This window comes from Uloborus diversus, chromosome 2 (assembly GCF_026930045.1).
Source record: "Uloborus diversus isolate 005 chromosome 2, Udiv.v.3.1, whole genome shotgun sequence".
Taxonomy (NCBI): domain Eukaryota; kingdom Metazoa; phylum Arthropoda; class Arachnida; order Araneae; family Uloboridae; genus Uloborus; species Uloborus diversus.
The window spans coordinates 39,550,836-39,574,484 of record NC_072732.1 but is presented as its reverse complement, the minus strand read 5'-3'; the positions used below and the strand labels follow the sequence as shown (position 1 = coordinate 39,574,484).

At 34.9% G+C, this 23,649-nt stretch overlaps 1 protein-coding gene across 1 annotated transcript in view; it reads left to right on the top strand.

Annotated features, from left to right (window-relative positions):
- Window positions 1-23,649, top strand: part of LOC129216984 (chymotrypsin B-like) — a 49,124-nt gene that overhangs the window by 13,519 nt on the left and 11,956 nt on the right. Inside the window, exons 2-6 of the mRNA XM_054851208.1 lie at window positions 325-485; window positions 4,149-4,395; window positions 14,515-14,628; window positions 16,857-17,079; window positions 20,682-20,802. Of these exons, the coding sequence (XP_054707183.1) occupies window positions 325-485; window positions 4,149-4,395; window positions 14,515-14,628; window positions 16,857-17,079; window positions 20,682-20,802 (866 nt within the window). The remainder of the gene's footprint in view (window positions 1-324; window positions 486-4,148; window positions 4,396-14,514; window positions 14,629-16,856; window positions 17,080-20,681; window positions 20,803-23,649) is intronic.

Sequence of the window (23,649 nt, the reverse complement as noted above, 5' to 3'; positions counted from 1 at the left end):
CTATTCGAACATACCCACAGTTAACAACACGGAAAACATCTTACATAATTTGCATCGTTGAGAATGTCCTTTCATATTTTGAAGCAATCGATCTTTTGAAGCGCACATTTAAAAACTAAAAGCATTTACACCAAACGCAGTCACTATTTAGAGTAGTTTTCTGCGTTGTTTTGTCTAGCTTTATGTATATATAACAGATCATTTACTTATCTTTCTAACTAATGTTATAAATTTTTCACCTATCTAGAAATGAATAACTTTGAGATATTCATGTCTTACATCTGATTCAATTTTTCTTCATATGACTTTTTTATTTGTTTGCAGGTCAAAATGTACACGAAATCGTGTGTGAACCAAACCAAATGCTGGCTGTGGATGCAATCCAGTATCCAAAAGGCAACTTGTACAGTCCCGGAATCAAAAATGGAGAACCGTACCCTGATGACACACAATGCGGCTTCCAGATTAATGCAGCGCCAGGAAAAGTAAATATGTAGAGAACCACAATGGGGTTGTTTCCTTCAGTCAAAAGTAGTACTTTTAGTCACTGAAGTTGATAGAATGAGCAAAACAAAGATAACATGGACGCAGAAAATACTTTCATTTTCCAATCACTTAATTTTTAATTAATTTTTTAAATGTCCGATTTTTCAAACAAGGCGTGGTCTTTATGACGTCACAAGTGATGCATTTTGCCGCGTATTCCACTGGCGCACTGAATGTTGACGCTTGCTCTCTACCAGGTTTCCAGGTTATGATAATTCATAAGCAAATTAAATATGGCGCTCTACGCTTGCTATCAAACATATCGTTGCCACTACACCAGGAGTAAAGAAGTGAATAAAATATTGCGCTAATGGCGTCAGTGAATGGCATTTAATCACTTGTGATGTCATGTGCAAAAGCGTAAAAAATGAAATTGGATTTGCGCACCGATTAAAATAATAGTCAAAAAATGCTGAACTTTGTCAAACTATTTAAAAAAATGGTCAAATCCTATGTTTTCAAGCATGCTTTTTCAGAAAAAAAATTCTTTTAAACTTTCGGAAACGACCCCATTGTGAATTTTTTTTCTCTCACGGAACCTTTTTTTCCTTGCATAAATATGCCAATACAGTCTATGATATTGAACAAATAACATCAATCGTACTATTAATGCCATTTCTTTCCTGCAAATTTTTATAAAAAGGTTTTAATTCAGAGCATTCATTTTAAACATAATGTTTAAAAGTGATGTTTTAGTTCGGAAAGATTTTGAATTTGTTATTTTCTGTTTTTTCTCCCGCGCTTTTAAAGTTGTTCTTATATTTCAGAGTTCAGTACAACTGAACATTGACATTACGTTGATTATTTTATCCACTTCTTTCGTATGAAAGCCGTATTTTAATAAATTCAAGGGGTTTTCTAGTTGCCTCACATACCACACTGGTTAACTTATAAACTATCTCTGTTATACAATGATTTATGTAAAAGAACCAAGATTATATGGTACATTAAAAATGTGGCAAAATTTTAATGTTCATACACTGTCTGGCCACCGATGAGATGGAAAGGCTAATTTCCATTTTACAGGCGGAAATGGACACATATGTTTTATTTCAGGGAAGTCAGTTTTTGTAGGTGTGTGTTAGCCTTTAAATTAACCACTGTTACACTGACATGAAAGAAACACAAGCATCAAAACTGTACTTTTGTCCCTCATACAGTAAATGGACGTTTGCCCATTTCATAGCGTTGTATTATTTTATTGTATTTACTTATTTGTTACTTTTTACAATTGTCTTGTGCACTATTAACGAATAACACTTACGAAGCCACAATCAAACTTTTATTGTTATTCTTTTACAGCCAATTTAAAATGTCAGAAGTACGTTTTTTGCAGAATGCACGACTCTACATAACATACAGTATTGTGGCAATTATATGAGAAATGGATTTTTTTCCATAAAATTCAGTTTTATTCAAATTTTCTATGAATACATTCAAAACTAATAATTGCTGTGACTTTCAAGCTACGTTATAACATAACAGACGTGTTTTGGCATAGAATGTACTAGACTGGCGTATATAGTTTTGATTTCAACATCTCAACCATATGTCAATAATGGCCAAAATTAGCTTGTCCATTGCTGTTCAGCCTAACTTGCCTAACAGTTGTTTTTTGACAAATTGGTTTTCGGATTCAAGACCTGGGAGTTCCCCGACCAATCCAGTCCAGTAGGTTTGTTTTCTGAGCAGACATTTTTAATTCGCTTTGAAATGGTATCGCGCTCTTTTTTGTTGGGAAAACGCAATTTCCGTTGGTTAAGACAGGGTTAGAGGCACTTTCGGGTGAGTGTGACTCCGTATCTGGCATTGTTTATCATTCTTTCCACGGGAATAAAAGATGTTGTCTCCCAAACATGGAAACAACCCCAAAACATCTTTTTGGGTGGATACTTGGGTAATGTTTAAGAGGTTCCCTTTTGCCCCTTCTCACGTACTTGGATTTTAATCAGTGAACCACAAAATCTGTTTTATCAAAAAATATTTTTTCAGTCCATGTTTTGTATTTCCATGTCCATCCTAAGTTTTTTGTCTTCAAACGAGACGTGAGAAGCTGAAATACGGTCAGCCTCCTCTCCCCCCGCTTTCTAAATGTCTGTATCGCACTATTGAAGGTGCAGTATCGATACTAGCTGCCGCCACCGACCTGGACCAATAAAAACTGGTTATTCTAGTTTTCATAACACTCAGTCAATGCAAACTTTTGTCGCCACGGACCGAAATTGATCGTTTTTGGTTGCATTTTCTAACAGGGTTGGTTCTAGCATTTTCTGCTTTCTGAAACTGCTTATATATCCACCAGTCACTTACTGTACTTACTCCACATATTTTACCTACTTCCTCAAACGCCTTATAAGTGTTCTCTAAGCGCAATCGAAAATGCGATCTCAGATACTCTTTGGTGATGTTAGGAGAAGGAGTTTGGAAGCCTTTCACAGGGCATTTGAAAGATTTAGGTCTTAAAGAAGCGATTGGGGGTAGATATCTTAGGTATTGTTATTACGGGAAGGAATGGGTTCGTTTATTTTTCTTCGGCAATTTTGGAAATTAAAGTTTCAAAGATGCACAATTTTAGACGACCTTCGAACATATTAGGCGTAAGGGATGAGAAACATTCTCCGGAATAACTACAAAATTGAAGTTCTAAGACACAATTTTAGAACACCCTTTTCTACGGAAAAGGAAAAGAATAGGTTCGGGTATCTGCATGGATAAATCTCTATATTTTAGTTGCTTTATGTAAAAAAAAAATTGGTACCTCCTGCCCCTCATGTATGTGTACACCAGATACGTAATAAAAGGTAAGTTAAAAAATCAACCGCCCTCTCCTTGAGCAATTTCTGGATCCGCCCTTGCCATGAAGCTAATGATAACCCCCGCAACAAGCAAGAAACTAATATTACGGAATGCTTACTACCGGGCACCGAGCGAAGGGATTTAAAGACCTGCTACTTACCAGGTACATAGGAGCACCTAATACTTTGATAATAAGTGCCATTTGAGATCTGAGCTAATTTGGAATGCTTCTTCGTAAACTTACGCGTGATAAACCAAAAAAAAAAAAAAAAATAAATAAATAAAAAAAAAAATAAAATAAAAAAAAATAATAAAAATTAATTTGAATTTTGACATCTGGAATTCAAATTATGTTTTTCGCAATCACGTGTGTGTTTGTGTCTGTGTGCAGGCATGAGTGTGTGAGCATGTGTGTGTGTGTGCGTGTTTCTGTGTATGCGTGTGCGTGTGCGCGCGTGTGTATGTGCGTATGTGTGTGTATGTGCGTATGTGTGTGTATGTGCGTATGTGTGTGTATGTGCGTATGTGTGTGTATGTGCGTATGTGTGTGTATATGCGTATGTGTGTATTTGTGCGTGTGTAGGTGTGTGTATGTGTGTGTATGCGCATGTGTGTAGGATATGGACGCAACCTGGAGAGGGTTTTCGCTAGAGGAGCAGCATCGTGAGGCCAGTCGACGGCGGTGCTCCAGAGGGAGGTGGGGTTGAAAAATGCTCAAAAAAAAAAAAAAAAAAAAAAGACATTTCTCAATGAATTGTCACAATGCTGTATTATTTGGAACTCAAATACCTGAAATTTTCTTACAGAACATACGGTTGAAATTCAATCTAATTGACATTCAACGCAACATGTTATGTCGAGAGGATTATTTACAAATTGTGAATATGAATTCTACTAATGAAAGCTATCTAACCACAGCTGGAACGTATTGTGACAAAGTTACAGTTCCAGATTTAATCACGGAGACTCATCAAGCTCAGGTGAGATTCCGCAGCGGATTATTCGGATCAGGAAGAGGATTCAACATAACTTACACCGTTGTCTCAAGCAAAGGTAAGAAAAAGTTCTTGGCATCCTCATATACTATATATAATAGCGAATAATCGAGTAACGCTCATGACGTCATCAACAATGAAACTCGCTCCTCGGCATGATAATTTGATAATATTTTTTTGATAATGTTTGACATGCAGGGAAAGGCTTTATTTTGACGAGTCTGAACTGGATCTGGTACCTTAACTGTTTTACGGGTAAGCTACATTTTAGGAGGATGAAGAAACGAAAAAAGTCAACAATAAACGCTATCTACCTGAGTTTCGGGTTAATCCACTGGAGTTAGGATTAAAATTTCAAGTACCAAAATATCACCAAACAGACAAGTGCTTTGTTCAAATGCAGAAGGGTCATTTTCTCTAAACTGCTAAATTCTTGTCCTTGCACCAAAAATAACAAACTAACTAGTATAGAAATAAAACTGACGCTAGAATGCTTTAACAACATGCTTTTATGTTTGTAAAATAAGTTAAAAGAAACACTCTATTATTATTATACATTTAAATAATTTTTTGACATGATAAATGTCATTCCCCTGTGTGTCCCTACCTCCACCTTAAAGCAAAATCAGCTCTAAAGTTTCAGGAAGCCATGCATATTTGTACAGAAAATGTTGTTTAACCTCTTAAGAAGTGTTATGCAATGTTGTAAAATAGAAAAAAAAAATTCTTCAAGGTTTGCATTATTTAAAAAAAAAAAAATAGTAAAAAATGTCCTTTGATTTTTTGTCATTCCCCTGTCGAGGAATGGAATGAATGTTTCTCACACCTGGTAATAGTTGTATTAACTCATAATTTAATCTTTGAATTCTGGTCTCGTCATAGAAGTAATCTTAATTAGTTCTTTTTGAATAAATATACGGTGTCGAGTATTATTCGGGTGATATCAAGTTAAATCTTGATAAGTATTTTTAATGACTGTCATTACCCTGTCTTTGATAATTCATTTAATTTTGTAATAATCGCTCAATGAATGATTGACTCTTGTTTGTATAGAGTTCCCCCCCCTTACTTTAAGTGACATTGATATTTGTTGTTTGCAGTTATGACAATATATAAGTTAACTTTAATTTTTGTCATTCCCCTGTCGTCCTTCCCCTGTAAAATGTAAAGGAAACAAATAACCACAATAACTACTTTTTGGACACCACGACATTGGATCTTTTTCAATTTCATAAAAGTAGTGTTTCCTTTTCCCACATAAATTACAATATCGTCAGTAAAACGCATTATTTCCTCTAAGTGTCATTCCCCTGGCACAGTGAATGCCATTCCTTGCCCTGTCCAAATTGCGCTGTTTAGGGAAAATGACCCAGAAGCAATTTTCACCCGTCATACCTTGATGGGGCGATTTTCTAGTTACAGAAAAAAACAGACTTGTTAACGTGATAGACATTTTTCATGTAAAGCTTATTTCATAATGCAAAGTGCTTTGTAATTTGAGATGTCTGTTTTATTCCTGTTTCAGTTGTATATCTAAATTGCCTGTCTTTGCTTGGGTCAAGGGAAATTTTCGTCATCTAGTTCCTTATAAATTGGAGTTACGAGAGTTTTAGTTCGAAATCTGCGCATTTTCTTGAAGTAAAATAGCCAAATAGCTTTTTTTCATAAATTTTTTTTATTTCAACTGTTGCCATTCCGCCTCTGTATTCTTTATCATTACGAATAATAAAGCCGAAAGTCTGGATCCCTGGACGTCTAGATGTCTAGATGTTGGACATGTGTAGACCGTTCGGCCGATTTTCATGAAATTTGGCACAAAATTAGTTTGTAGAATGGGAGTGTGCACATCGAAGCGATTTTTCGAAAATTCGATTTAGTTCCTTTTCTATGATTTTATTTTTAATTTAAATCCTCGGCACCAAACGAATTATTCTCACATGGACGAGCAAATTATCATAACGTGGACGATCAAACGAACATAGCATATTTCCGAGAAATTCATCATCCATTATTTGTAAATGTACAGGCGAACAAAATGACCTTTTCATTTTATACTACGGGCAAAGCCGTGCGGGTACCGCTTGTAGCAAATCAACAACTAATTATTGGCGTCTAATCTCTATATAACCTCAATTAGTGGAGGTATTAACGTCAGCAAAAAAGAGAAAAACATTTACCGCGTCTTTTATTTTCAGAAGGAATTGGTTAGGGTGGCGCAGGCGATTTTTACTATGCATTACTGTTTAAGTTCATGAAAATTAAATCATAAAAAAAAAAAAAAAAAAAAAATTCCACTTCTATTATTAAATATTATCATCTGCTTTTACTGGATGTTAAAATTGTGTTTCTTTCATTACATTTTTGGGGGGGGGGGTTATATTTTTCGAATTGTTCAAATTATTATCTTATGATACTGTAAACGCGAGCTACTTTGGCCTTAGGGTTCTTCTTTGGCCTAAATGGATATAAAGATACAACGTCCTTTGTCAACCTTCAGGACGCAAATTTTTTCAACATATTTTGACAGATTCCACTAGAGAGCATTTACAACATTAGTGGTTCAACATCCCTGTGCTAACATGTGCCTTCATAACCTCTCAAACTTCTCCATGTAGAAGCAGTTCTACATCAGCTAAGAGTTTTTTAAGTACCTATTTACGAGAGCACTATTTAATATTCTATGCCGTAGTATACTTGTCTTCCTCTCATTTCTGTTTCGGTTTTTTCAAAAAAAAAAAAAAAAAAAATGACAATGGCAACATATGTCTTTACCTAAAAATTACGACCTATTTTGGCCCAGTGTAAAACTTGAAAAAAATCCGGCAGAGAGATTTGGAAAAGTAAAGAATAACTAAAAATAAGACTCTTAACAGGAAAAACACAAGAAAAAACCTGGAATTCTCGGCAGCGGATAAATGGAGAGATTGCAGACTCTATTCATCAGGGCTCAGTTACATGGCTTTCATTAAGGAACGTGAAGAGGAATTACAAGTTGCAGGAAATTTAGGAAAGGTGTAGTTGCATCTACATATTACAAATATTGCTAAATTTATGGGAAATTTATGGAATTTTATTATTGAAGAATGGAATGAGCTCAGGTTTTCAAAGATAGCTGTTGATGCGAGAGAAGAAGGTGCGAATGTTGAGAGCATGGAATGCACCAAAAAATTTGGAAGTAACCGAAAATTTTGGATCCTTTGTTTTACGAATAATGTTGTCTTACTAAAATTATTCAACTTCCAAAACTGATGAAAAGATGACAGTTTTCCGTCGGTAATTTTTGAGACATTAAATAGGTACGCACACACATATTAAGAAAAAAGAAGAATAATAATAATTTTCCTAAAACAAATATGTGTGACTCAAAGTTCTTTTAAATGTATTTTTCATTCAAATAAATAGTTTTTCGTATGAACACACGTATTTCTGTGGCTCTAGTTAGTTCTACAGCGATTTTAAATAGAGAAAACCATTTTGGGACAAAGTAACCCAAACGCAAGGGTAACATTGGCCCAAATAAAAAACACCAATAAAGAGTAAAAATACTTGGAAATAAACTGATCACTATCCAAAAATTAAATTAAGAGACCTCTAGGTGTGTAAAACAAGTTTCCACAGTTAGAAATATGAATATTTACAAAATTATTAAGAAAAGAATGAGAAAAGTAAAAAATCTGAGCCAAAGTAGCCCGCGTTTACGATACCTTTTCTTACACCGTAATTGATCTTCTGTTTTTTCCAAGAATTAAAAATCGCAATACAATCCAGCATTTTTTGCGATGACGCGATGAAGAGCGTGTAACTGAAAATTGAAAAAGTTAAGCGTGTTAAAAACATTTTTGATTTGTTTATTTCGTTTAATATATCATTTCTTGCTGCATAGATAATTTATTTTTGCTTGTTTCATATGATTATTAGTGCACTCAAAAAAATCACAATACAACCCAGCATTTTTTTGCGATGACGCGATGAAGAGCGTGTAACTGAAAATTGAAAACGTTAAGCGTGTTAAAACATTTTTGATTTTTTTTTATTTCGTTTAATATATTATTTCTTGCTGCATAGATAATTTATTTTTACTTGTTTAATATGATTATTAGTGCACTTAAAAAAATCACAATAGAACCCAGCATTTTTTGCGACGACGCGATGAAGAGCGTGTAACTGAAAATTTATGCAACTTTAGAACTTTTAGAAGAGTGGAGTAAACAACAATAGAACATAGAATTTGAAAAGAGAAAAATAATGTTTCCAAAGATAAACAAATCAATAAACAATGCTAAAAATTGCAATCCTTTGTTACAAAAGCCTATTTTTTAGAAAAAAGTTAAGTTTTTTAGTAGTTACCACTTATGAAGTTTATTTACTTTACTTAGGGAGGGAGTCATAATAGACCTTGCATGTATACAGTTTACCATACTAGTCTTTGCATTATAGTTTTAAACTAAGAGTTCCGGTAAGGTTTGACTTCCACCCCCCCCCCTCGCCTAATACTTATAATTTATGTTATTAATGAATCAGAAATAGTTTTGTTAAGTAAATAGTTTTTTTGCACACATGCTATCTTTACAATCACAAAAGTTAAATCATTTAAAGTTAATGTAATTCTTTTGATTTTATGTATGTATTTTGAAAATGCCGCTGTTTATGCTTATTCATCATTTTAGTTAATTCAAGGACTAGTCGTGAAACAGCATTTCTAAATTTAAATTAGCTTGCCAAATACTTTTCAAGTACTTTAAAAAGGTTATTCATAAATGTCCCCAACATAATGTCCTTTGCAGCTCTTTAAATGAGGATAATATATTTGTAAAGAGTTTTAAAATATCTCAGCATAAAAAAAGGAGTTGCCTTAGTTGCCATTGCAGGGAAACGACTGAAAATTACATTCTATTCAATCGCCATTTTAACCGACAACAAATGTTCACTGCTTGCTCTGGCATTAAGTTTCAATTCAAATCATCGACTTTAGAGTTTCACAGACCTTTCAGAGCTAATTGCGCAATTTCACTCAATTCTTTGAAATTGGAGGAAGTGAATCGCATAGTATCTTAATTAGCAGACGCATTCTTGTTTACTGTTTTACATGAACATAAGAATTTTTAGTCAAACAGAAAGACGGAGTCTCTGATTAAAGAATACCTAGAACCTACTACATAATGTGAGGAGGTGAAATGATATGGAAGTAAACAAAGTTCTGCACCTCGAAAGTACACAGCAAATTAATATAGGCTGTTAACAAATTTGTACCTCAGAGCCAGAAGGACGTAAGTCTAAAAATTGCGATTTTCTGTTTATTAGTGTATGTAGAGGCCTACTCCACATCGAGCCATGTAAACGTAATTCTTAAAAAAAAATCCTTTTCAATTTTGTACCAGGGTTAAAAGAGCGCGTATCCCATCCTTTGCCTGAGATAGAAAAAAGTTTTTCCTCTTTACTGTAAAATTATCATTTTGTGACTTACGTTCCTCTGGCTCTGAGGTACAGAGTTGTGTATCTTAAGGTTCAACGAAACATAGAGTGTTTTATAAAGCCTTCATACGTTCTTGCTCAAACAAGTTTTAATCGCTAAATTAGCGGCCTGCGGCGCCGGCCTTGACCTCGCTGCCTACGGTGGCTAGCACGATAAGCCTACGATGGATCGGTGCACAACTCTGTTCGGAACTCAAAGACTTAGAGAGCCGTGACTAATACGAGCGATACAGTATTTCTCGTCTAACTTCTGAACAGTTTGGATGTAATAAGTATCTTTGTTTTAACAACAACGTAGTTTTTCAAATTTCTGTATACTCATACTCTGGTAAAAAAATATCTGCCTTCGGAAAATTTCATTTTGGTTTAGGATGAAAAATTAGAAACTCTCTTAGATTGGTACAGCACCAACAATCGTTATTGGAAACTCCACTTTCCTATTTTAACCCTGACCTTCTTATCGTTTAGGCCACAACCGATTGGAAGTCTTGTCTAAGCTTGCGTTCGACGAACCTCACCGGTCTACCGGTGAGTAACCGGTTACTAACTGCAGCGTTCTTGAGAGCTACCGGGTAACTGGTTGCTTCCGATGTCGTTTTATGAGCCTCACCGGTTGATCTACCGGTCGAGCGCAACTCGAGCTGGTTGATTGGTTGATGGAATCACAAGACATTTTTGACCAATTATATGTATTTTTCACCTGCGTGTTATTCGTCTGCGTCATGTCTGCGCAAGTAACCAGTGATGAACCGAAAGCGTTCGATGAAACATTGGTTCGTGAACAATCGGTAGTAACCGCTGACGTCATTGCTGTCAGGTGATTAACCAACCGGTCGCTACCGGTCGTGCTCGTCGAACGTAAGATAACTAGTATATGCGTGAGTGCAAGTTAACCGTTGAGTCTTCGTGCAGATGGTTTGGGAAAATGATTAACCGTGTCTTGCACGCGTTGCTCATCCTGTGGTGTTATCGAAGATCTCCCAGGAAGTTCATCTGCTTGAACAACACCAGTTCACTTGAATTTGATTACCAAATATTTTATAGCCACTCTATTATGGTTTTGTTTTTTGAATTTTGCGAGCGAAATTTTCATGCACCATTTCAAATGTTAATTCGCGTATACATTCACAAGCAAGCCTTACCTCTGCTGGTATCAACGTTTCAGATTATCTGCAAAGAATTTAGATATAGAACATATTTCTCAAAGATTAAACGTGTCTTTTTAAACAGCCTATACAAGAAGTATATAATTTACATGTACATATGTTGTGCGCGCACAAACATAGCGCATACACTGTTTTGTTCAATGCTAATTGAGGCACTGAGAAGCAAAGGGATGTAAGGGGACATTGGATATATTTTTCAATGATTTGGAAAACATTTCGTGGTAGGTGCTATGTAACAGCACCTACTTGATCTTGCCCCAAAACAGAGGAGAGGTTCACCTTCCATTTGTACCGGTTATCTCCAAATTTTAAATGTTGGGTCTTACATCCCACTGCTTCTCACTGCCTCAACTGATGTTTGAGATTAGAACGAGAATGAAAATGCACAGACAATAGGCTCTATAAACCCCAAATACTTTTTAAAATGTCCTCTTAGCATTCCGTGAACGTAAAATTTTACGTCAGAGTTTTCCATTTTTTGAAAAGCAAAAAGGGTGCATGTTAAAGCGTGCACACTATCGCAGGCAGCAGTTACTTTCAGTGGAGGGGGGCAGGTTCTAATAATTACTACATATAACTATCCTACAGCATTAGGATTTGGAGTGAACATTGAAACCAAGAGTTCTGTGGGGTGGATTCCCAAAACTCAACCTCGCGACTTCCCTTCGTTATTATATATCAATATCATTAAGAATAATGAATATCGAACTGTTAAGTTACTAAGTCCTGAGGTCAAATTGAGCCCATATTTTGTTTACTGCTTTATTCTAAAAAGTTTTCGCTGATTTAAAATTCTAGTTAGCTCTCTACAAGGTTTTTAAACAAGATTATTCCTTTAATTAACTTGTTCTGTGAACCATGAAATTCTTTACGACGGTCGATGATGAATCATGGCACCCTAAACTCGATATAGTGGGGGATACGTTTGCAAAGTAATCGCTTTTTCAGTGCGCAATCGTAAAAACGTGGAAAAATATTGTAACTACTACAGACTAGAAAATAGCTAGAAAAGTTTGTTTTGTATGACTTTTATATAAACCGAAAAATGGGTCCAAATTTCATTAACGCTCCTAAAAAGAGTCATCTGACTGCGATCTATCGTTACTCCTTTAGCATATTTGAGAACAATTCCAATCAAAACATTTTCCCTAGACTACATACGGACAGAGCTCTTACGTAGACTCTTAGCATAAAGCAAGAGAAATATAAAAACAATTGATAACTTACATAGCAATAATATTCGCTTATTTTAGTCGTTATTTATTTTGTGTACAATTGTTAGCCATTTACAGTCTACTTGTGATAATTCGAAGCTTTATAACTTAAATATACTTTTGCTCGAAAATTTTATTGGGCCTAAAATTCTTGAACAGACTGTGGAAGCTTCCATAGCTTGAACAACTAATAACTCGAGGGTTTTAGCGATTCCTTTGGGTTTCAAATCATCGAGAGTTGACTGCATTTACAGTTATACCATGACATCACTGGTGAATTGTTCCTTTTTGACTTAAAATACCTTAAGGGTATATACAGAGGTCATCCAGTCACAGGCTCAGATGTTGGATCCAAATGGGAGTTATGACCCCTTAAGCGATTTATAATATAGCATAAAACTGCGTGGAGATTGATATTTGAAACGATTCGCCCTCTACTTGCGCTCGAATATTGCACTTTGACTTCCTCCTCTTTCTTCTTCCCCTCTCCCTCTCCTCCTTCAAAACCAGAAACTACTTCCGGTATTGTACAGTCAATACAATTCTAAGATCCATTAGTCAACAGTTTAATAGCACAGTATAAAGCAGTCTAGTCCAACCTAGAGCCCGTAGCTCTTTTGCGGTTTACCTGTTTATCTTTGTCGACCCTTTTCTTTCCTTTCACTGAAAGGATTCTAGAATTGTAAATTTTGCATTTTTTCTGCTTGAGCTTTTTAACCAACAGTAGTTCAGATTTTCTTTTTACGTAGCACGTCACAATATTAATTTCCCGTATAACGGCCGATCATGACCAACTCCAGAGAGTAGATATTAATGAACACTGATATTAGTAGTAAGTTACTGCCCCTAAGCCGAGGCTAAGGAAGAACTACATGCAATATACCAGTCCCAAGTCTTCAGTGAGATGACATCTGCCTCCAGCTCGGTTATTCACTATTCTTGACTGAGGACTAATTAAACTGTTGAGATGACATCTGATTCCAGCTCGGTTATTCACTATTCCTGACTGAGGAGTTCGAATAAGAACAAAACTGCAGTCTCATGATGTGATAACCGGGCTGTCTATTATATTGCACGTACTTATTTTAGAATAAATTTTTACTGTTAAGTTTTAAAATAAAACATTTAATTTGTTTGCTCTCTGGAATGGTGCTCCAGTCTGGATTCAAGTTTGATTGCCTCTTGGGAATTAGAGCTTGAAAATATATAATCAATAAAAAGGCTGGAAATAGGGGAGGGTAGCCCAAAGCGGGTAAATTAACGAAGAACACTCGAAATTTGTAGTTTTTGAATTTGTAGCACAAGAATTTTGGTTTTATTTCCTAGCAGGGTTTTTGAACTTCGAAATAAAAAGTGATTTTTGCATTAGTTCAAAACCAATACTTATTTATTATCAAACATTTCAAACACTTGAAAAACCCGCTTTGAACGACCAGGGAGCCTAATGCGGGTAAGACGTTCTAGTAAAGCGGTTAAACTTAACTAATTGTGATTTCGTACATTTGCCATTCAAATATAAAGCTATAAATAATTAAATTAATTGACTTGCTGACTGCAATTATACTTTAAAAAAAAGAAATAAAAGCGTTGTATTTATCCAATTTAAATTGAAAATCCAAGTCTGAACATTTGTTTATAAAACATAAAGAAATAACTGATTAAATTAATTGACTAACCAATTGCCATCCTAAAGAATAACTTTTGTAAAGCTATACTTATCCTATTGAAATTGAAAATCTAATTCAGCACATGTGTCGAGAAATTATATATAAATATATGATTAAATCTTATAACAGCTTTGCCCTACCCGCATTGACCGAAGGCGCGTTTTTTATTTCAATAATTATAACCTTAACAAACGAAATGGCTATCGTGGTTTGTAGGTGGATGGTGTAAGAATAGTGTAATATTATTGATATTAAAAAAATAAACTGGTCTTCGACTAATCACAAGTTACATACCTTCAGTTTTTTTTAGATATGTAACATTTTTCTTATTTAAAGCCTGGTTACGCCATGCCACTTCACTTTTGCTTCGCTATGACTGATTGAAACTCGATTGTGTTGGGGCGACATACGCATAGTTCGCAGCTTGCACACAATGCGGAGGCATACAAATGCCTACGCGCTTTGAGCTTGCTATATAATATAGGATTAATATGAACTTAAAAAATATTTGTGCATATCTGGCGAAAGTAGGAAGAAAAGTTGGTGTTTAATTAAGAATAGTGTCAGTTATAGCTTTTCTACCTTTATTTTTCATAGCTGAATCGGGAACAATTTCTCTTAATTTCAGACGTTACAGATATATTCTCTTTTATTCCAGATCTCTGTCTTCCAGGGCAGTTTGAATGCCGAAACCGTAAGTGCCTTTCAAATAGGGACTCCCTTTGCAATGGGGATGACGAGTGTGGAGACGGAACCGATGAAGAAAATTGTGGTAAGTTTTCGCTTATAAACATATTGCAATGCACAAAACATTGATCTACTTTTTACTGATTTTTGTGACCATCAAGCTGCAACTGGCGTAAAAAATTGTGATTTGTTTGAACAAAGAAACTATCTGTCCGAAAAATGAGACGTAAAGGTACTTAACTTACAGCTTAGAACGTCAGCTGTTGCTAAGACCCAGGGTTTTAGCGTGTTGTTAACTTCTATTAACACTAGAAAGACGGAGGGGCCTGTGTGGCCCCTCGCGTAGTTTGTTGTTTAATAACTCGGATAATATCAAACGGAACTTAATGGAATTTTCTGACTTTTCATTATATGACACTATTTGAATGCTTTTTTAATCATTTAATCATTCGCCCATAGTACTGTTAATATTGATCTTTGTACCTAGAAAGACGGGAGGGGCCACAGTGGCCCCTAAGCATTTTGACAATGAAAAAATTTATTTTTTTCCTTTCTCCTAATTGTTGTAGCATAAAAAAAAATGCCATTCACTCTAGTTTAACCTGTAACTTCCTCTTTATGCAGCCGGTTGGATATCCAAATGCTATAAACAGTACCGACTGCTTAACATCCTAACGGTGACCATTGCTCTTAGAAAGGAAAACTAGTTCAACCTTTTGCCCAGTAGAGAGAAAAATTAAAAATAATTAAGTACTAAGTTTTTATTTAGTCATGAAAGAAGATGTATCAGGCATGTGGACTCCCCCAGGAAGAATTTTTAAAAGAATTCACTCCAAAAATGGGTAGGGGCCACACTGGCCCCTTCAGTCTTTCTAGGTATACAGAAAATGTCAGTCGTTCTAGTGTTAAAATGGTTTCTTGCCTGTGCCGTTGTAAAAATGCTCTCTTTATGATGCCACTTTTCGGCTTTATTTTGTTTCATCATTAGCCACGAGGGGCAAAGATTTACTTAAATGTGCTTTTTTAATTGCGAATGCGTCTGATTTAGTATCGAAATGTACTATTATTAGATAACGCCATCATCTGCGCTGACGAAAATGCGTCATACAATGAAAATACACTATCAATTTTATCCGTAATTTAATTTAGACGGATACTGGGAGCATGAGAAAAAAGTGTAAAGATTATTCATCGCGGGTTAGGAAATGTCTTTTGAACATATATTTTAAATGAAATTTTCCCACAAGGCGCTAGTCAATTTTCTTTTTATTGCCAGAGAGAAAAAGTAAATACTTTTAGAATTTCAGTATCGCAAAGATCTGTCTTATACTATCAGTTGGGAATAAATGTTATTCAACATTGGAATGCGTTATAATGTGATCTTATATTATTAAAACACTCGTATTTTAAATTTCAGACAGTTTTGCTCTTAGGTCTCCATTTCGAACTCCATATTTCATTCACTGTGGGTCGATAGACTTTTTCTACTGTCATTCTTTCGTTATTATTAAAAAAAATATTTTGTTTGCTACTCTGTCTGATAAAACCGTTCGATGCTTCAGCACTCCAGCAGATTTTACAGTTCAGTGGTAAAAGTTGGACACAACCGGTGAGGTAACTGCTAAAAAAAGTTTCCATGCTTGGTATCTTCTTATAATTCTAAACTTTAAATTAGTATCTAAATTCTGTTAGTAATTCACTCACGAAAAGAAGTAGAAAATGGTTTATTGTTCTCAGCAACTAAGTAATGCTGTGGTTGCTGACTACAAATTTCGCAAAATATTCAAGGTATAATTTTTGAAAGGTTTTCAAAGAATACCTTGGATATTGTGTGAAATGTTACATGATTCCTTTACTCATCCATTCCTTTAGAAGCAGAAAAGGGTGGAATACGTTTGTCAAGTCTTCTTTCAGGGGTTCTAGTTTTGTCATGTAGCTTTGACCATAATTATTATATTTTTAACTAAAATAAAAAAAAACTTTTGGGATTAGTGAAATGCGTCTAGAGTGAGGTATTTGTGTAGCTGTTAAATGACGTAGAAAAATGTTTTATGAAGATTGTTGATATCTCGACATTAACGTAGAAGTGCGGGAATCCCGTTAATTGTCGCCAATATCACCATTTCAACAAAATATCTCACGACCAAATTTCGGCAACAAACTTGCCAGTTGGTCCCCAATTTATAGCGTCACCAGGTAACATCCAAAGCACATTATCGTTTAATTGTTGAAATTTTACTTTCATCTCGCCAAAAGGAATATGAAGTCAAAAGTAAACGCGCATTTAATATTTCATTCCCAACTTGTGGGTAGGTTTGCCACCAGTTGTTCCCGTGACATGTGGAACTCCCGACATTCAGCCAGCCAATTCGAGCGGACTTTTCGACAGAATAGTTGGAGGTCGAGAAGTCATCAGAGGCAGCTGGCCGTGGCAGGCCGATCTCCAGACAGACTATCTGTTGCCAAATGGTCACTTTTGTGGCGGGACTCTCCTGAACACGGAATGGGTGCTTTCAGCTGCTCACTGCATGCCAAGGTAAGCACTGAGTGCTACAAAAGAATCATTGCAAGCAGGGCTGGACTGGCCCTCCGGCTCGCGGGCCGATGCGCCCTCAAGATTGACACCTGTTTTTAGTTGTTGAATTTCTCCATTTTTTTGCACCTATTTTTTTTCCTTTTTGCACTCCCCCCCCCCCTTTTGCACCTTTTTTTCCCTTTTTGCACATTTTCCCCCCAAGGTTGGCGCCCTCTCCAGCGCATCTCCACCCCCCAGACCTCACAGTCCGCCTCTGATCGCAAGCCAGAACTTTGAGATAAAAATTCCATACAATTGCTAGACAAATTCCATACAATTGCTAGACAAATTCCATACAGTCTTTTCGGAAAGGACAACTTGAGTTACAAAACAGAAGTGTGCTTTTAACTTTTTTTGGACACATCTATTCTATGGCACTCAAAAAAACCATCTTTTAACTTCGAAATTCCTTCATAACCGAAAGGCAGATGTTCCAGTCACAGAAACATTTTACTTTTTTAAAAAAGTTTAATAACAAAAACGCTGGTCGTTTTTGAAGATAGCTTCCAATGTTTAAGCCGTAAAAAACCCCATTCAATGCATTCTTTCGGGATTTCATAGTTTAAAATTTGAGGAAAGTTCAATATCTGGTTTGAACTAAACATTTGTAGCTAATTCAAACAAGTTAATTCGTTCTTGTTTGAGAAAACCCTTGTGAACCAAAAATCATTTCCCCAAGATTATTTATTCAATATTTTTCAAAGTTTTAAACAGGAAATGACTTGAGGCAAGAATCTTTAATCTCTTGATTGGCAAAGGAAACAGGAGAAGTTATTTTAATATCGGTTGTGAAGATAATCTTCATAATTGAACATACTCTGATAAACTTGTCAAATTACTATCACGGTGGAAATAACTCAAGGAATAAAATCTTACACGGATATTTTCCATCGAAATGAGATATTTTATTTAACTTTATTTGAGTGCACTTATGCATTAAAGCAACTTTCTAAAACTAGGTATAAAATGTCATCTGATAAGATTGAAGAACGCATTGTACTGCATATATTTAAGAAAATTAAAAAAAAAAACTTTAAAATATGTCCTCTGGCTTTAAACTTCTCGTCAAACCATGATAAATATACTTTAAAAAATAATGGTAGTACCTTGGAGGAAGCAAAGAAACACTTTAAATATTTTTGCCCCAAGTTTGTTGCGAACTGAAGCAAAAGAAAAAAAAAACCGTTTTATACAGATTAATTTTTCAAACATTGGACATTTTAATGTGATTCAATGGTAAATTCTCTAAATATAGCCAATAGTGGCAAAACAGAAACAAATTAAAAAAAAAAATCCCGCCAAATTTGTCGGTGACCAAAACCTCGGCGATAGTTGGCAAGTGTTTGCCAAATTATAACACCACTTGAGTTTTCATTGATATTAACATTGATTTCCCCCCAAAAAGTACAAAAGATCCCTTAAGAACATTCAAATGCAACCAAAAGGGAAGGTGCACAATAGGGTGGTTCAAAAAATTTCTTTTTCAGTTAGAGTCCAGGACAACCCCCTATTTTATTTACATTTACTAATAATATTATGCTGTAAGCGTTCTAGTTTCTTACTCAAATTTTAAGACGGTGCTCAATGACCCTTAATTTAACATTAGCCGTATCATAGAAAATGCCACAAATTCAGAAAGATTTAATTTCCTCAGCTGTTTTTTGTAAATAACTGTTTTATTGCAATGTATACACTGTTAAAACTACAGGTTGCGTTTGGCACCTTTCAGGGGTGAAACGCTTGTTCACCAGCGACACCCAATGCGGAGCCGAAATGGCACCTCTTACTAGGGCGAAAATTGGGCACCTTTTAAAAGACAGGCAGCAGGGGTGAAAAGAATGAACAATCGGAGAGAAAAATGGCATCCTCACTGATTTCTACAGTAGATCCTCTTCCCCATCCTCCGTATTGTGTGCGTTTTTGAATATATTGGGTTCTATTTATTGTTTGGGTTTATGATAGACAAAGTCTTGGTACTTTTTTCACATTGAATTCATTTTGGATTAAAACTTGTCATTTAAGGCATTTGATCACATTTCAGACTTTCTAACATAATATAGAAATGTTCACGACTTCAATTCCTCTATCTGAGTTCGGATATTGAACGTATGGATTGGCCGGCACGATCTCCGGATCTCAATCCCATCGAGCATGTATGGGATTTTCTAGGCAGACGCTTGGCAGCTCGTACCTTACCACTAGTAACGATTCGGGAGCTTCGAGTGGCGCTGCAAGACGAATGGGCAGCAATGCCTCAACAACTCATTGACACCCTCATTCTCAACATAGGCAGACGCTGTGAAACCTGCCTAGCAGTCAGGGCAGATCATATCCCCTACTAAAGACCGGATGTTTCTTGCTGGACACCCATCACAGGGATGTTTCGGCCTTCGCGCTCCATGCTACTTTTTCAATAAAGCTTCTTTTACTCCCTCTGATTTCTCTTTTAGTAAGTGTTGCTTACATTACACATGTCCTTACATATTGGAGATCTTACGGTATTAAATGTGTTGATTTGGAAAGCTTTTGTAAAAAGTTGTATTGAAAAAACCGTCTCGTCCCTAATATTTGCACACCAGTGTACACTATATGAACTAGAAGTATTTGGACACTTCAAAAAACTCACATTTTTACGGATTTCTAGAGAAATAAAAGATCAATTGCTCTGTAATTTTTTTCACATAAATGTAAACTTCAGCTGTCATTTTCCAATAAAAATTAAGTCCACTATTCATTTAGAGGACCAGCAACAAATTGAAGGAAAAAAAAGGTTTTGATCATTTTTCATTGTAAATAGCGAGGAATAATCTATAAATTTCACAAATAAGTTTCAAAGCTATCTAGAATTTATTTGTATATTTTCGTGAAAGTATCTCTTACACCCATGGAGATATAAGCATTTCTTTTAAAAATACAAATTTGTTTTGAAGGTTTTCGGCTTATATCACGCAGAGTTTTTCGTCAAACGTTACTAACTTTCAGGGTTTTTCAGGGTTTATTTGACAGCATATCAGAAAAATATAATAAAAAAGTTGAAGTTAAAATATTGAAAATCAATGAAATATGAACGATCTAAGCAATTAATTTTTCACTGTACATACGCGAAAGATAGTAATTTGTAACTTTCATAATCCAAAGCTCAGGTAGATCCTGCAACTCATAAAAAAATCCACCTAATATTTTTAAAATTTAAAAAGTTATCAGCGATGTAATGAGCCAACTTTCTATAATTCTTGGATAGGCTTGCAACCTTGTGTGTGTGTGTTCGATTGCCACAGAGGGACCGCAAGCATTTCCGAACTCTGGTAAGTGACGTCAAAGAACAAGGTGACGTCAAAGTTTTCCTTTTCCGAGCACTTATGGTGCCACCGATGTGACAGTTCCTTGTTTCCAAACTAACCCTTAGATTAATCACCAATATGGTAATCAGTATCTCTTTTTCAGATGTTGAAAACAATTGTTTTTTAAAAAAAATGCATTTCCTTTATTAGTTTTCTATATGTTGTGTAATTTTTACTGAAATTTAAATTGTTCCTTTACCAATTTGTTTTGTTATTTCGCAGCGTCCGAAAGCCTTACGAAATGAGAGTACATCTCGGAAACCATCACAAGTACGAAAAGGACCCCTATGAACAAGTTCGATATGGTAAAGAATATTACATTTTTGGAGTCGACACAGAGCAAGTAAGAGAAACCTTCATAACTTATTCAACAACTGTTTAATCAGTCAGTACATTCAGAAAAAACTTTCACAGCCTTGTTAACAAGTGAGAAATAAATAAAAAGAAGCTTCAATACTTAGTGTTTTGAGGACAGTTGTGTTCAGTCCTTGCATAGCTATGTTCATCATACAGTTCTATATCACTGATCAATAAAACAATTCCCTTGTAATTCTGATACGTGCGTAAACCCCACAAACATTATTGAAACTTAACCTTTATAGAAGATGAACTAGTTTAATCTGCGAGTGGTTAAAGAAAATAAAACAACGGAAAAGGACCCAAATTTGCAGGAAATTACTTTTTCGTGCTTTGGTTTTAAAAGGTCCCTTTTCAATGCAAAAGAAGTGAGCTTACGTATGGAAAGCCAGACAATGAAAGTTGAGAAAGGAGGAAAACAAATAAATTTGCGCTAGTTTTTTACTGCTTTCTAGACGTACGGGAAAAAATAAAATATCGGTATGCTTATAATTCGTCGACTTAATAAAAGTTTTTCCTCTTTTAATGATTCCAATGTATTTTTCCTTGCGTTTTAATCATCTCATTATTTAACACATTTATTTCATGAGTAAAATAGGATATCAAACTCCATCTGCAAGTCATACCCATATGTAAACAATAGTTTTTATTTTATTTCGTATAAATTGAAAAGAGAATGTAATATGTAAAACATAATGTTCTGAAATTCGGAAAATTCCAAATTTGGGCATGCCGAAGAACTGAGGAATCCGGAATTATCAAATGGTTTTACATATTTTGTCGATTGCAGTAGCCTCTACAATATAAGGATTTAATTCCAATATTTTCTAGTTTCTTGCAGCATGGGTTACTTTTGGGTCTTGCGTTGCTTCTACTTGAAAAAAAAAAAAAAAAAAAACTGTATACGTGACAAAACTTAAACCACCGAACTTGTTTGATAAAGCTGTATTTAAACAGAAAATCGTGATCAAAGAATAAATTATTTAAGTTATGTTCTTGAATAAATATTTAAGTTATGATTCTAAAACAAATATTTAAGCTATGCTCCCTCTTGTATGCGATAAATTATAACGATCAGGATGGGATGAAAATTATTTTACCGTTTTATTATTTTTAAACGAAGAGAACTAGAATAAACGAAACCAACACAAAAAGAAAAAAAAAACAACTAAAGACCTAAAAGGAAAATTTGATTTCATCAACATATTTAATTATAGAAAAAAAATATGAAAATGTCATTTCCTATAAGAAAAATGACACTTCTTTGTCGCAAAAAGCATCGTTCCATTAAAAGAATGATCGCTTTTCCATCATTTAGATTTATTATTTGGGATTACATATTTGAAATTACTTCAAATATTTTCAAGACAAATAACATAAAAACTGAATGGCAAAACTTGTGAGATTAATTAGATCTTTTTATAAATTACGCTGCATGAATAATGAGTTTCCGTCTTTTAACTGACATTAATTAAAACCTGCCCATCAGTACTGAAGTAGATGAATACATAAGTACAGGGCCGTTTATAACCTACAGCGACGTTTGTGATAAGTCGTAAAGTAAGTTGTAGGGAAACTTGAAAAAATGAGCACAGAAATTGAATGAGTTTTATTTTTTTGCCATACTGTTAGGTATTTAGAGAAATGAGGGATATGGCGGCATTAGCATCAATTGTGGCGAGAGTGTAAAATAGTATTTGAATTTAATGTGTCTTTACAGATACATTGACTATTTCAACTTATAAAGCAAAGTATAGAACACTGAAATTGAATTGAAGAGGCATATTTTTTTTATATTCAACTATCTGTGTTGCCCGGCGTTGCACGCCCTATTCGGAAATAAAAGTTATGTCAAGGGACGTGTGTTCAACAATCAGGTATTGAATAAGAGAAAAAAGCAAAGTGAAAAATTTCCCATCGGAACAATGATGACAGTTCTTAAAAGTTCCGTAAAAGTTGGGACCTTAGTCCTTAAATTTTCCATTCGAATGAGGAAGCTTTGTAGATAAGTTTATCCTCCCCTAATATTCAAAATACCCGAATGAATAAGGATAAACTTTAATAAAAACATTTGAATAAGGCAACAGAACCATAATAGTGTCAACAGACACTTTAAATCTTCATTAAAAATAGGACAACAGTCCCAAAAATTCCCGTTACAATCTCTACATTAGTCCCTTAAAAACCTTTATTGAGCGATGACAATAGTCTTTAAAGATTCCTATCAGAATAAGGATCACATCCCCTAAAAATCTCCATTTGGTCCATTAAACTCTCCATTAGAAAAAAAAAATACTTAAATTTCTAAAGGCATCTGTTTCTAAATATCCCTGAAAGAATACGGGTAAGAATTTTCAAATAAATCGTCAACAATCCTATAAATATAACTAGATAAGGAAAATAGTACTAAAACCCCCTGTCTGAATGAGAAAGAAATTTCAATATAATATCAACATTCTCTCTTTTATTCCCCATCAGAATTGGAACCATAGCCTTAAAAAAGTTCTCCAAAAGCCTCAATTAGAATAATGACATCAGTCTCTCCAAATCCGTACCAGTATCAAACATTCTTAAACAACGTTAACCGAAAATCTAAAATTCGCGATTACATTAAAACGTGAGTAGTAGAATTCTCCATTAATACTACTGAAATATTTGATTTTCTTCTGCCGGGAGTACAAAAAACTTAGTAAATCGTGGAAAAATAACAAAAGAGGAACGAAGTTTAAATCTCCCGATTACAAGAAAAGCCTCAAAGCAAAAGCAACGATTTTATTCGTTCAAACTCAAGAAAAAAATGGCAACAGATTTTTCTTCTCCATAAATATTCACT